Source organism: Choloepus didactylus, chromosome 19 (assembly GCF_015220235.1).
Source record: "Choloepus didactylus isolate mChoDid1 chromosome 19, mChoDid1.pri, whole genome shotgun sequence".
NCBI classification, from domain to species: Eukaryota; Metazoa; Chordata; class Mammalia; order Pilosa; family Megalonychidae; genus Choloepus; species Choloepus didactylus.
Genome location: NC_051325.1, coordinates 65,741,579 through 65,753,736, shown reverse-complemented (window position 1 = coordinate 65,753,736; position 12,158 = coordinate 65,741,579). Strand labels below are relative to the sequence as shown.

The 12,158-nt window shown below is 61.8% G+C and overlaps 1 protein-coding gene across 1 annotated transcript; it reads left to right on the top strand.

Moving 5' to 3' along the window:
• Positions 1–900: 900 nt before the first annotated feature.
• Positions 901–10,989, top strand: STMN3 (stathmin 3). Its single transcript, XM_037812033.1, has 5 exons — positions 901–1,025; positions 7,028–7,123; positions 7,411–7,586; positions 8,732–8,923; positions 9,389–10,989. Exons 1-5 carry the CDS (start codon positions 1,007–1,009, stop codon positions 9,446–9,448), a joined length of 543 nt encoding a protein of 180 aa, XP_037667961.1. The 5' UTR covers positions 901–1,006; the 3' UTR covers positions 9,449–10,989.
• Positions 10,990–12,158: the final 1,169 nt, after the last annotated feature.

Genomic DNA, 12,158 nt, shown 5'->3' with positions numbered 1-12,158 from the left:
CTGATATCCCCCTTGCAGGGCCTGCTCCAGACTGATCTCTGCTCCAGAGCATGCTCCCTGGCCCTTGGCCTTTCTGAGCCAACCTTATCTCCCTGCAAGTCTCCCACAGGCTTCTCTGAGTTTCATTCTTGGCCCCATGACTTGCTTGTGGTGCAAGCAGTTCTTTCTGCCTCAGGGGCCCCATCTCTAAAACAAGAGAAACACCCCGTCTGTCTGATTCCCATCCCCAAGAGCATGGAAGGTGGTCACCCCAGGACAGGACAGCCCTCTTTTCCAGGCTCCTCCTGGGGAGACGTCAACAGGCTTCCTGCACCCAGAGACGAAGAGGCAGCAGGACGGCCATGGCTGGCTGAGGCCCCTTTGTGCAGGCACGTGCTCAGCCCTGGCACATGTCCTCCTGTCACGGCCTCACCCTACACCGGAGAAATGGCGGCCCTGGGTGGTCAGAAGCAGGCCCTGGCACAGAGCAAGCTGGTGCTTGAGCCCTCCTCCTTCCAAAGCCCTTGATCTCTAGCCCTTTCCACCTCCCTCTTCTCAGCCTCTGAATCCCTCCTCCTGCACCCAGAGGCAATGCCCCCTCTCCCACCCTGGCCTGCTCCCTGTTGGCGGGAACCTCCATACCCGCCTGGCCCCTGTGGCACCCACCCTGGGGAATGAGGGTTCTCTCCACCAGCCCTCCACAGTGCCAAGCTGGGGGGCTGCTGGACCATAGCAGGAGTGTGGGGCAGTGCGTTCCACATCTTGAGTGCAGTCAGCGCCCTGCATCCCAAGCCGGACCCTCTGCGCCCGGGCCTCCTTCCCCCTCCCTACCTCCTTCCCCCTCCTCCTCCCTCCTTCCCCTCCGCCACTCCGAAGGCTGCAGCCCCCGCCGCGTCGCGCCGCGTCGCCTCCCTCCCTCCGCCCCTCGCCGCGCCCGCCTCCCCTCCCCGGCACTGCAGCATTCGTCGCCTGCAGCTCCAGCCGCAGCCCGCGCCCCTCCGGCCTCCGCCGCCGCGCCGCCAGCACCATGGCCAGCACCGTGTCCGGTAGGCCGGGCGGCTGGGGGCTGCGGGCGGCTGCGGGGAGAGGCCATTGTCCGCCCTCGCCCGACGCCCGCGCTGGGCGCCGAATCCGTCCTGCCGCCTCGGACGCCGCGCGCCGCAAGAGGGGGACGGGGCCCGCGGCGGCCCCGGGGTCAGGGTGTCCCGGCGCTCCAAGGGCGGACAGCGTGGGCCTTGGGGCGGGGGCCGGGGAGCGCCCGGGGAGCGGCGTCGGGCGCGGAGACGCGCTGCCCCTCGACGGGGGACACTGCGGCGGAGGCTCCAGGGCCGGCAGCGCGGGCCTGTGCCTCCGGGCGGGCGCGCCGCGGGAGGCGACAAGGGTCCCCCGAGGCGCCCGCAGACCCGAGCGGAGCGCGCCTGCTCGGGGAAGGGGCGAGGAGGGGCTGCGGCAGGGCGGCCGGGGCCCGGACCCCAGCTGGCTCGAGGCGGGACGACCGGGTCGCGCCGGGACCTGGAGTCGCCGGGGCTGCCGATCCGGGCCAGCCGAAAGAACCGGCGCCCTGAGCGCCGCGGGGCCTGGGGGGACAGGGGTGCTGCTGGCTCCCGGGCCAGGCTGGTGGAGGGGCGCGCCTCCTGCTGCCCGCTCGCCTCCCGCGGCGCCCTGGCGGAGCCCGCCTTCCCGGGGACGCTCCGCCAAGGCCGGAGGGGCCCCATCTTGGCACAGGGCCGCCCTCCGCGCACCTTCCCCGCACGCTGCGCGACCCGCCGCCCCTCTGCGGCCGATCGCGGCTCCCTCGCCCGCGCCCGCGCGAGGCCCGAAGCCCGGAGCTCCGCCTCCCGCCCCAGCCCCGCCCCCAGCCCGCCCCGGAGGGCCCACGGCCTCGGGCCCTGCGCCCCTGGCACCCCTTCCCCTGCCTTGTTTGGGGGTCACGTCCATCCGCGTTCTCCCCTGTCTTCGCGCTGACACCCCCAGAGACATAGGGGCGGGCTCGGGGATCCTCCCCCGCCCCCACCCACACGCAGGCCTTGCGGGGGTCTCCGCCGACAGCCCGTCTGACAGGCGAGCCGGCACATTCCCGCGGGAAGCGCCGCCCAGGCCCCCAGCCCTCTCTTCTTTGCCGGACGGACTTTGTGGCAGTGCCGACCCACACTTCATCCCAGGATTTTTCTGGGTTTTTCTCTTTCCCTTTTAACTGACAAGTGGCTGCTAAACAAATAAACAAACAAAAACCCGATCCATCGGTTACCATTAGGCAGAGAAAGGAAATCGAAGGAGCATTCAGTTAGTTTGCCCACCTCGGCCTCTGCCACCCGGATGTGCTGCAGTGCCAAGCGGGCACCAGCGCTGGAGAGCCGCTGCCGGGCAGACGGAATGTGGGTCAGGCCTTCGTCACACGGCCACCGGCGCTGCCTTCCCGGGGCTCAGCCGCCGTGTGCACCTGCCTCTGCTCGCCCGGTGCTCTTCGCACCCAGTAAAGTCTTGGGTGGTGGTAGATTGGTCCAGAAGCTGCTACGTGAGGATGCGAGTAACAGTGGCCAACACTGGTTCAAGTAAGCCTGGGTACTTGCTTCGCTGTGGAAGACAGCTTGTCTGCCCACCTCCAAGCTGGTCGTCTTTGCCTTGGTTCACTGGCAGATCTGATTTTGTGTTTGATGACTGGGGTGAAGAGTTGTCTGTTGGGATTCCCTTTCCACTGCACACTGTCCTTAGCTTTCTCTTCCCATGTGGATCAAAAGGGGATCTGACTGCCGTGCCCTCAGTCACTCCAGCTCAGTTGCTTTGCTTCCACAATTCCCATGAGAAAGCTTGGCCATCTCTTGGTGTCCTTCCCTTTCTGTTCAGACTTGTGTAGACTCTTGTTCATATTTAGTTCCTTATTCACTTTTGAGTCTGTCATCTTTCGAGCTGCCTGGTCCTGCACGTGCTACTTAATTATTGGGGCCTTGGTTTCCCCACCTGGAAAATGGGGATGAGAGCACCGGTACCTCCCCTAAGGGCTGCTCATTGTTCAGAGAGGTGAGTGGGGCATCTTGGGAAAAGTGCTCGGTCCCAGTGCCTGGGGCAGGGTGTCCAGTCCATGCCAGGCAGCGATTGTTTGTGCCTCACTTCCTAGAGTTTCTTGACCACATAAAGGCACATCCTCCAGGGGTCCGGCGCTGCCAGTGAGTGGGCTTCTGTAGCACCCCTGCCTCCCAGGCCTGGGCTGACCCATAGGCTCCCAACAGGAGGAAATGCAGTCTGAGGCTGGCACTCGTGGCAGGTGCCCATCCCAACATGCTGTGTTTCTCTGGGTGGGCCACTGGCCCTCTCTGGGCCCCATCTTCCTCTGCAGAAACAAGGGTGACAAAGACAAAGCCGTCCCTTCTAGGGTCAGGTGGGAGGATGGATGTGAGGTCCCGCCCAGACAAGCCATGATGACTGTTCCAGGCTCTCAGGGTTGACATGGGGTTCCTTTTCCTAAATCCTGCTTGTGTAGAATCTAGTCATCACAAAGGCCAGTATGCATTTTTGCATATTTAATATTTGATACTAACAGGAGGAGGGAGATGCAAGACATCCTGCTGACAGCAGAGAATTGTTTTTAACAGATTTTCTGAAGTCAGTGAAGGGGAGTGTTTTAGTTTCCTTGGCTGCTCAAGCAAATACCATGAAATGGCTCGGTTTAAACAATGGGAATCTGTCTGCTTATGGTTTTGAGGCTGGGAAAGAGAAAGTCCTAATCCAGGCATCATCAAGGCAATGCTTTCTCCCCGAAGACTGGCGTTCCAGGGCCGCTGCCAGCGAGCCTGGGGTCCTTGGCTTGTCCCATGGCCAGGAGCATGGCAGTGTCTCCTGGTCCCTCCCGTCTCTTCTGGGTTCAGCTTCTTGCTTCCTGTGGCTCTCTCTCTCTCTGCATGTGTGTCTGAATTTCATTCTCTCAAGTATTCTAGCAGTAGGATTAAGACCCATCCTGGCTGAGTTGGGCCACACCTCAACTGAAGTCACCTCATCAAAAGGTCCTACTTCAATAGGTTCACACCCACTGGAATGGATTAAATTTAAGAACATGTTCTTCTGGGGTACATACAGTTTCAAACCTGCACAGAGAGGGAGGAGAAGAACGCTGGGAGCCTCGAGTTTCTTGGACATGGGGGTGGGGGTCTCAAAGGAGAAGGGGAGGAGTTGCCTTGTGCCTTGGGAGGGGCTTCCCTGGCCCCAGCCGTGCCCCCGAGGAGGTGGCTGGGTCCGTCTGGCTTTGGCCTCCTTCCCTCTGCAGTGAGAGGCAGAAAACATGATCTTTAAGCCCCACTAGCTCTGAGAATACAAGTGGATTTGCTGCCTGGCTCTGGGGTGGGGACCCAGCCCCCTTCCCTGCTAGCGCGTTATGTGGAGTGTCTCTTCTCCAGCGCTCTCCCCACCCTGCCAACCTGTTCCCCCTCCTGCCTTTAGAGGGCCAGAGGAGAGCTGCCTTCTTGGGGTGTGGTCTCCTAGGAAGGAAGCTCCTACCAGGAAATCTCCGTAACCATCTGATCATGGCCCCTCACTGCCCAGGTGGGGGCTTGTGCCCTGACCTTTGTCACACACCCTGTCCTTTCCTGGCAATGCAGCTACTTTCCCTGCCCCTGCTCGTCATTCTGCCTCCCAAATAGGGAGAGATCTGCTTCCAGACCCCCTCCCCCCAACCAATGCCTATAAGAGGGAGCTGGAGGGGGCTCCCAGGCCCTTGTCTGCAAACTTGCTCTCCCTCTGTGAGGAATCTGCAGCTTCTTTCCCTGTGAGGCTCTCAGGCTGGAGGCAGGGAGGGACTCAGAGCCACCATCAGGCCCCAAGTTCCTGGCCTGTCTGGCAAAATCATTCAGGGTCTGTGACGTCAGGAAGGACCAGCGAGGAGCTGGCCTGGGGCCAGTGTCCCTCATGGACCCCTCCTTCCCAGCCCCTCCCAGGGCAGCGTCTGCCCAGCCCCAGCCCAGACTGGCCTCTTGCTCCCCTCCCTCCACCGTCACCTCTGAAGGACAGGCCTGGCTGCCTCCCAGCTCTTCCACACGCTCCAGTGTCACCTGGGCACAGCTCCCCCGTGTTCACTGCACTGAAAAGCTGTCTCTGCCCAACCTGACCCCCTCTGCCTCCTCTTTAAAATTAAGTTTAAAAAAGGTGTTGTGGATGTTTATGTGTATGTGAGTTGTGCATAACATAAAATTGCCATCTCAACCATGCCAGGTCAGTGGCATTGATTACATTTACATGTTGTACTGCCATCGCCACCTTCCATTGCCAAGTTTTTCTATCACCCCAAACCAAAACTCTGCACCCATTCGGTGGTAACTTCCCACTCTCCCTTCCCCACAGCCTTGGTGACTTCTAATTTACATTCTGTCTGTATTTATTTGCTTACTGTAGATAATAATTTAAGCAATGCATGAACAGATTCTGCTTGTGAAAAATTAAAACTTTACAAGTAAAGTCAAAGTCCCCTTTGAGGGCCCCTTCACCTGCCCTCCACCTCTGCCCGACCTCCTAAAGCCAGTGACCGAGTGCGCCTTCACCCTGCCCCAGAGCCTTTCCCTGCTATGTGCCTACCCTGGGGTTGACCTTCACGGTCTCCCAGGTGCCAAGCTTCTCCTTGCAGAAGGGACCAGCTGCCCGGCCATTCCTCTCCAATGAGCTCGTTCTCTGCACTGGTCGCTACACTGCTGGCTGAGGGCCCTCCAAGAAGTGTCTGACGGTTCCCCTCCTGCACCCTGTTTCCACACCCACAGTTTTCCCAGTTTCACGTGAACACAACTTAGAAAGCAGCATCCTGTGTGAAATTTGATCAGAAAGTTTCTTGTCCATCTAAACACTTGTCCAAAGTCCTGTCTGCTCCCTCGAAGAAGCTAGTACATAAATTGTGCCTGCTCTTCCCTTTACGGAAATCAGATTTCCTTTCCCTGAGTGCTTCTCCGGAGAAAATGCCAGCTTTTTTAGCAAAACGTACAGGGGCGTGAGTCCCGGAGGCCCCGAGGTCTTGTATGCTGGAGGGGAGGAAGAATGCAGGCGCTGCAGGGTTACACGGGGAGGAACCTGGTCCCGCGAGCCCCGGTGCCCTCCCTGTTGGACAGAGAACAGGATTGCCCTGAGCTCGAGGAGACGCTGGAACAAAGTATCTACCTTGGAGTCTGGCTTGCCATGCGGAGATGCTAAAGTTACTTCAGTTCTGAGAGGGTTCCCTTCCTGTTCTGGGGACCGGGGACAGGGGCTGGTGGGAATTTGATCTGAAAAGGAGCGAGAGGACGGGCCGTGGTGCTGAATGGACAGCTCCTTTCCCTTTGGCCATTGGTGGCCCAAATGGGCAGCAAGTGTCTGACAAGGGTCTGGTTTCATCCAGAAGATAAGTGGGGAGCAGACAGGAGGGGATGGAGGCTTCATCCAAGTTTAAAGAGACCGCCATCTGGGCTTCCTGTCTGTGCCGGCCTTCTCCATGAGTGTCAGCTCTGATCTTCTCCACATATGTGGGCGAGTGTCCACAAGCGAGAGGGAAGGGGCAGGAGTGAGAGACAGAGGAAGGTGGGAGTCAGAAAGCTACACAGGGACAGAGGGTCACAAACAGAGAGGTATGTGCGGAGAGAAAGGGAGAAGATAAGATAGAATCAGAGAGACATGCCCAGACTTAGAAAGACGCAAAGAGAGAGAGTGAGGGAGACAGAAAGACACAGAGGGATGAGCAAGGCCAAAAGAGACCAAGGGGGTCATTCAGAGAAAAGGACAGAGACACATGGTGACACAGAAGAGTGAGACAGACAAATGCCAAGAGAGAGAAAGCAGGAGTGGGGAATTAAGAGATGGAAGCCCCAAGAGAAGCAACCCAGGAAACGCAGAGAGGCCTAGCCAGGGAAAGCCGAGTCACAGTGTGGGAGGGGGAGTGAGCAGGGGGAGTGAGCAGGAGGAGAGCAAGAGCAACAAAAGGGAGCAAGACACACGGTCTCTCGGAGAGACACACCAGAGCCGAGAGGGAGGGGCAGACAGACCCCGGCCTGGCATGGGGGGCACGCGGTGGCTCCGGCCCTCACCCTCAGCCTCGCGCCCGCAGCCTACAAGGAGAAGATGAAGGAACTGTCCGTGCTATCCCTGATCTGCTCCTGCTTCTACTCGCAGCCACACCCCAGCACCATCTACCAGTATGGGGGTGAGTGTCCCCGATTGGACATGGCTGCCAGCCCCAACCCCCACCCCCGCCAGGAATTCCCCCATCCAACTTCTGCTCCCCCACCTCCTGTGCTCTCCCCCAAACCTCCTGGCCTGGCTGCCCGAGGGCTAACGGCTCCAACCAGAGGAGCTCAGCGTGGGCAGCCACATCCCCTCCCCAGTCTTGGATTTGGGCTCTGCTCTGGGGGGCGCCCTCGGCCGTCCCATCCTCCAGCACACTCCCCTAGCCCAGCACCGCTGACACAGCCATCCTGTTCCTCCCCACAGACATGGAGGTGAAGCAGCTGGACAAGCGGGCCTCTGGCCAGAGCTTTGAGGTCATCCTCAAGTCCCCTTCCGACCTATCCCCAGAGAGCCCAGTGCTCTCCTCTCCCCCCAAGAAGAAGGATGTCTCCCTGGAAGAGCTGCAGAGGCGGCTGGAGGCGGCTGAGGAGCGGAGGAAGGTGCGGGCCTCACTTCGACCCCACCCAGTGCCCTGGCGACAAGTCCCCAGGGAGCAGGTTCTGGGCTCGAGCTTCTCAGGGCTGCTGCCTGTGGCGGGGAGGGACTCCCCAGCGAAGGAGATTGGGACCAGACCCATGGGAGGGTCGGCAGCCTCCCCTGGGGCTGGGGAGTGAGGAGGGAAGGAGGGAGGAAGTTGGAGCTCAGTGGGTGTTCTGGGGGCACCAGGGCTCCAGATCCTCTCCTGCCCCTTCCCCTCAGACCAGCCCTAGTGGGATTGAAACACACATAGAAAGGGGTGGAAGCTTGGGGGGTGCCATCCCAGGGCCAAGCCTGCCCTTGCCCGTGAGGCACACAGCAAGACACAGTGAGGCCCAGGAGGAGGCAAGTGGGTGGAGAAGGGAGCTGAGAGCGCTGGAGGCAAATGGCCCCCGGAGCCTTCTCCTAGGGGTTACCAGGCAGTTCCCTCCCAGTAAGGTGGACAGTGAGGTGCCTGCAGCCCCACGCTGGCCTCTCGTCTCTTCGCCGGTGCCTGGGGACCCTTCCACTACCGAGCACCTGAATTGGGTGCTCAGAACCTAGCATGCTCAGCCAGGCAGGCACAGTGACAGCCCACACGTTTAGAATTTCCTCTTGCGCCTGGGCTTTGGAGAAGGCCAGAAGGAGTAGATGGGGCCTTGTCCTGCCCAGGATGCTCTCAGCCTAGGGGGCACTGCAGGCCAAGGACAGGTGCAGGGTGAGCCACCCTTGATGAGGCAGATCAGTGCAGGCCGGAGCTCCCTGAGGACGTGCTTCCAGGGGGCAGGGAGAGGCCGGCCAAGGCTGGGCAGAAGCCAAGGCACTGAGCAGGGATACGCTGGGCAATGGCCGTCGGTGTAGAGAGGTTAGTCTGGAGCAGAGCGAGGGGCAGAGTGGGCCCCCTGCCTCAAAAGCGTAGTCCCTCTCCTCCGTGCCCTGCCCCTTCCCCAGGCCAGCGTCCGGGGGTCCAGGGCACCAGCTGAGGCGCAGGTGGGACGCCAGGACTGTTGCGCTCGGGACAGGCGGGAAGGGGGCTGGGGCGGGGCGGGGCCTGGGCCCTGGCGGGGGGCGGAACGGGACCCCGTGGGCCCCTGGCGCGGCGAGGGCCCGACCGCGCTCGCCCGCGCAGACGCAGGAGGCGCAGGTGCTGAAGCAGCTGGCCGAGCGGCGCGAGCACGAGCGCGAGGTGCTGCACAAGGCGCTGGAGGAGAACAACAATTTCAGCCGCCTGGCGGAGGAGAAGCTCAACTACAAGATGGAGCTCAGCAAGGAGATCCGCGAGGCGCACCTGGCGGCGCTGCGCGAGCGGCTGCGCGAGAAGGTGAGCGCCGGGCGGGGCCTCTGACCCGGCGGGACCCGGGCAGTCAGAAATGAGCGGGTTCACGACTTTGGCCATGCGGGAGGGGGTGGCCGAAGAGGGAGAGGGTGTGGAAGAGGGGGCCCCCATCCTTGGCCGCTCCCTCTGCACTGCGCCGCCAGCCGCCCCGCCCCCCTGCTCCCCGCGACCGACGGGCCAGCTTCGCTGCCTGCCCCCGGGCGGGAGCCCCCTCGGAGCGCCCCCAGGTCCCGGGTGGAGCTGACGGCGCGTGCGGTGGGACCAGGTGACCCCCAGGGAGCCCCGGAGCCTGCCCGCCTGGGGAAGACGCCCCGGGTGCCCCGCTCGCCCCGGGCGCACCCGAGGGCCAGCCCCAGCCTCGGGCCGCGGCCGCTGGCCTCTCGGTTGGGACGGCGACCCGGCCTGGCGCTCAGGGCGAGCGCAGGCCCCCCACCGGCCCTCTCCGCGCAGGAGCTGCACGCGGCCGAGGTGCGCAGGAACAAGGAGCAGCGGGAGGAGGTGTCCGGCTAGGGGCCCCCGCAGCTCGCCGCCGGAGCCTGCGACAGACAGGAACCCGTTCCTCCGGTTTTGGTTTCGTTCTGTTCAACTTCGTCTAGATGCACCTTTTGTTCCTGCCCCCCACCCCCACCCGGCTCCCGGCTCCGCTTCTCCTGCCGCACGGTCCCCCGTCCTGCCCTGTCCTGCCCCGGAGGTGAGCTCCCTGGCTACGCACCCCCCTGGAGGCCCCCAGGCCAGGGGCGGCTGGGGCCCTTCTTTGCAACCCCCTTAGTGGAGGTGGACGCGGCCTGAATAAACCCAGCCGCAGCGGCACCGAGCTCGCGGGGCCTCTGCTGGGCTGTGGGTGCTGGCAGGACTCGGGAGCAGGGGCAGTAGCGCCTGCTGTTTTCCTGTCTGGTGGGGGCCAGGAGGGCGGAGACGGGCGGCCGTCCCAGCCCCAGGAGCCTGTGTGTGCAGCAGAGCCTTTGGAAATCGAGGGCCTGTTTAATGTGGACGTTCTGCGATGAGAGTGGCTAGAGACCCAAGGGTCCTGGGAGACCAACTGCCCTGGGTGGGCCCCGGGGGCGGGGTGGGTTGGGGGAGGTGGCAGGCTGTGGCTGGCTCAGTCTGCAGGGGAGTGGGCACGCTCCCCAGGGACCTGTGTGCTGGCGGCCCGGTCCAGGGCGTGTGAGGCAGAAGGGTGGGCACAGGCCCCTGGCCCAGGAAAGCCACCCTCCCCAGCCCCCTCCACCCCCAGGGCCTTGCCAGTGGCTCTGAAGGACCCCTGTCCTTGGAGACCTCCAGGGATCTTGGCTCACGCCCTGCTCTCTGCTCAGGCGGAATTTGCTCTGGGCAGGTGAGGCCAGGTGTGCTTCAGCTGAAGGAACAGCAAGGGGGTCAGGGTCACCCGAACCAGGCGCTTGCAAGTACAGATGTTGGAAGGGAAAGGGCCAGGATTCCCCAACCAGCCCCCCATCCCCACCCGGTCCCCTCCACCTGGAGGTTGGAGACACGACACTGGGCTCTTCTGCCAAGAACCCCTGGACTGGATCATTCCCCAAACCTTGGCCTGGGGGATCTCCAGATCACTAATGCTGGCCTTCAAGGGTTGCCACCTGCCTGGGTGTTGTGTGTGGGGGATCACCCCGACTTTGTGCCCCTGGAATATCCTCCCCTTCCCCATGGCTAGGAGCTGGGGGCAGGGTCCCTGTTGGCCATCTGCTGGGTGTGGAGTGAGAGACGGGACAGGCTGCAGTCCCCCGTGCCACAGGCTGCCACCACATGCACAAACCCATGGGGCAGCTGGTCTTCCACAGCCCAGCCAGAGAGCACGGTGAGCTTGGAGGAAGAAGGGAACCCCAGTCCCTTTCCCATCCACACCAAGCCAGCTTCAGAGGGGGCGAGGCGCCAGGACGGGACCTTGTGGTGCCCACTGTAGTTGGTGGGATTCAGAAGGGGACACGGAAAGGGAAGTGATGTCTGGATTTGTCCTGACAGCAGGAGCCGAGTGTAACATGCACCCACCTCATCCACGTAGTCAAAGTGAATTTAAAAATTAAATCAAATGAATTAAAGAAAAAAAAAACCTGTGTGTTAAGAAATGGTTGAAACTGCCCAAAGGTCTGAGATTTGCCTCTGTGGGATGGGGACGGGCTGGGAGATCACTGTCCTCTATTTGCTTGGTGTGTTAACTCCACATGGAAGCTTGTTATAAATCTTGTTTTTATTACCATGATCATGAGTTGTTCTAATGACAACGGTGATGTTAAGAAGGGGTGTGAAACCAACACAGCAAACTTTTTCTCTCTGGAGCCCAAGGAAACGGTTAGGTTGTGCCACTGGGAACCACCTTTGTCCTCTCCAAGGCCCGGCCTCTCCCCCCGAGGGTGGCAGGGCTCCCCGAGCTGTGGCTGGGGGTCTCATGGTCCCCTGGGGGCAGCCAGCCACCCTAGGACTGGGATGTGCTTGCCATTCCTGGGGCCTCCCCTCGGGGCAGGCCTGACCCCAGAATGGAGACCAGAGAGCAGAGAACAGACCAGCTGAGTGCGGACAGGCCGGCCAGAGGGGCCCTGACGGTGAGAGAAGCACGTTTGGAAGTGGTCTTCCATGTTGGACCCACACTGGGCCCCAAGTCCAGACCCAGGAAAGGTATCTGCTCCCCAAGACCGAGAGAGCACCCCCTTCCTCCGGGCTCCCGTGTCCTCCCTTGGGCCCCGTCCAGGGAGCTGGGCAAGTCAGAGCCGAGGACACAGGGCAGGCGAGGCACGAGAAGTCTGCAGGACTGGAAAGTGGGGCAGGGGAGAGAGGAAGTACCACGCTGAGCATTTTGAGGTGGGAGGAAGTTGTTCGTACCTGCGGGAGCCTTGTCAGAGCCTGCCTCCTGGGAACCAGATGTGTGCATGCCACACAGGACACGCACGGAACCAGGACCCCAGAGGCCAGGGCTGGTCACAGAAGGTGGCTTAATTCTGAGGCGGCCCCTGGCAAGGCATCGGGCACCAGGTGGGTTCGTAAGTCACCGTGGGGCTGCCGACGTCAGGCAGAGCTGGGGCGTCTTCCACGGGTTGGGTGCACCTCTCCTTAACCAGAAGCAGAGGTGAGCCCCCTGGGAAGCTGTACTAACAAATAACCACAGCTGTGTAAGAGATAACTCCCCCAAACAGTGGCGTAAAGCCACAGACACTATCTCACGGTTTCTGGGAGTTAGGAATATAGGATCTGGGTGGTGCTGGCTCCGGGCCAT

Bases quoted from the DNA above. Each gene is read 5' to 3' on its own strand.
- STMN3 (XM_037812033.1), top strand. The intron at 7,124-7,410 runs GTGAGTGTCCCC...TCCTCCCCACAG, and splicing joins CACCATCTACCAGTATGGGG to ACATGGAGGTGAAGCAGCTG. The intron at 8,924-9,388 runs GTGAGCGCCGGG...CTCTCCGCGCAG, and splicing joins GCGAGCGGCTGCGCGAGAAG to GAGCTGCACGCGGCCGAGGT.